General features: G+C 39.3%; 1 protein-coding gene across 1 annotated transcript in view; it reads right to left on the bottom strand.

Annotated features, from left to right (window-relative positions):
- The window catches only part of trip11 (thyroid hormone receptor interactor 11), a 20126-nt gene extending 18801 nt beyond the window's left edge, over nucleotides 1–1325 (bottom strand). The window contains exon 1 of the mRNA XM_005746522.1: nucleotides 668–1325. Within this exon, the coding sequence (XP_005746579.1) occupies nucleotides 668–806 (139 nt within the window). The 5' untranslated portion in view covers nucleotides 807–1325. The remainder of the gene's footprint in view (nucleotides 1–667) is intronic.
- Nucleotides 1326–1959: the final 634 nt, after the last annotated feature.

Raw genomic sequence — 1959 nt, 5'->3', positions numbered from 1 at the left:
AACTACATTTACACACTGATTTGACAATTTATAGCAAAACTAAGCTGAAAATGACAGACTTTAACACAACAGCGCTACTGTAATCGTGATGTCAGTTAAGTTTAAATCTTTATACAAAGAAGATGATTCAACTTCAAGTTGAAGTTTGTGATGGTGTTAGAGTGAGCTGTGCGGCAGTGCAAGTCGTTTCTGATCCTGATATAAATGTTTGTATAAGCACGGTGCAGTACTGTATTATTTTCTCAATTTCTTTCAACAAAAGTGAGTTGTGTCTGTTATCCGTTGTGTCATATCCAAAATGCTCAGTGAAAGTATAATTCAGAGCTGAGAAGCCACCAAAAAGTTCAGATTTTCTTTGTGATGAATGTGTCTATTATCTTGTGTGGGTCAGGCAAAACAAGCAATTTATGCATTTCTGCTCTTTCTGTCACATCTGAAAATTAGAAAATGCACTGCAATATAACCAGTTACTTCAAGTCAAAACTTTTTGAGGGATTACTTTTGGACGTTTATGAGCTTTAGCAGCAGTTTATTAGAGTGAGGTTATAGGACATATACCAAAACTGAAAATCATGTCCCTACACGTGTAGAAAAAGCCTCACTCAGGTGTGCTCTAAAGGTGATGTGGACATCGCACGGATCAAACCAGGAACACAAACAAACTTACCTCCTACTTCTTCTACACCCTCCAGCAGCATGTCTTTGGTAAAGTTCGATATCTGCCCGGTGAAAGATGACAGACTCCCGCTAACCTGGCCCAGAGACTGGCCGAGGCCGGAGCCGATTCCCCCCAACCACGATGACATCTTCGGAGGAGACAAAAACCAAACAAAAACAAAGCAGGGCCGAGGAGAACAGGGGAGCTAGCCTAGCGTAGACTCGAAAGATAATACAGCTAGCTCGCTCATCAAGCTCAGCTGGAGACTCTCAGCCACGGGGGACCCGTAAATTCTAAAATCCAATTTCTTTCCTGCGTGACAAAGTCGCTTTCCAAACCGACAGAAGCTCATTTAGCAAGCCCAGAACCCGGCTAATGACAGCTGGTCGTCCACACGAAGTAGTTCCTGAAGACCGGCGGACATAATATCGAAGTCTGACAGCTAATACCTGAGATGACGACTTTATGTTGGAGTCTGTGTCGTCTGCGGTCAGCCTGAGAGGAATATTCAGCGGTTTTTTGGCAAGTCTAAACACCACAGCGACCCAAAAGTGCCACCTCGACTGCAGCCATTATCGACTCGACCGTAGCGAAGGGTGTCAAGTTTGACGTGGACACCGCACACGACAGCGGTGCATTGTGGGATACTGGAGGACCAACACACTGAAGGTGCGTTCAAGTCCCGAAGAACACCAAGCGTTGCAGTTCCATTTAAATAGTTTCTTATAAATGGTGTAAATTCCACAAAATACACTATACTACTACCAGTGTTGGGCAAGTTACTTTGAAAAAGTAATTAATTATAGTAACTAGTTACTTCTTCAAAAAAGTAACTGAGTTAGTAACTGAGTTACAAGATTCTAAAAGTAATTAATTACTTGAAAAGTAACTATTGCGTTACTTTAAGAAAATGTTTAATTGGCCATTTTTAACTACTTTTGATGTTTCCTCTACATTTCACCTTTAAAAACTATTTACTTTGCCTTGTTTGGTATCATCCTTTTCAGCACAACCTCACGTGTCTGGATTTACAGTTATGTTTTCATTTTGGCATACTGTATTAACACAATTGATCTAAAATCAGACAAAAAACATTTAACGTTGATTGAATAATATTTCATAACTTTAAATGTAAATATAAATTGTAAATTTTAAAATCATATACACAAGTTTTGCAAAACAAAGTTATTTGCAGCCATTTACCTTTTACCCTTTTTTTAACCATTTCAAACTATTTACATAACAATCAGGTGTTCTGCATTCAATAAGATGCCACACAAATTATTTGTGCCACTCCAAAT

Source organism: Pundamilia nyererei, unplaced genomic scaffold, assembly GCF_000239375.1.
Source record: "Pundamilia nyererei isolate P.nyererei 1_Seehausen unplaced genomic scaffold, PunNye1.0 scaffold00179, whole genome shotgun sequence".
In the NCBI taxonomy this organism is placed as follows: Eukaryota; Metazoa; Chordata; class Actinopteri; order Cichliformes; family Cichlidae; genus Pundamilia; species Pundamilia nyererei.
The sequence above is the reverse complement of the archived record's forward strand: the minus strand, read 5'-3'. Positions and strand labels throughout refer to the sequence as shown.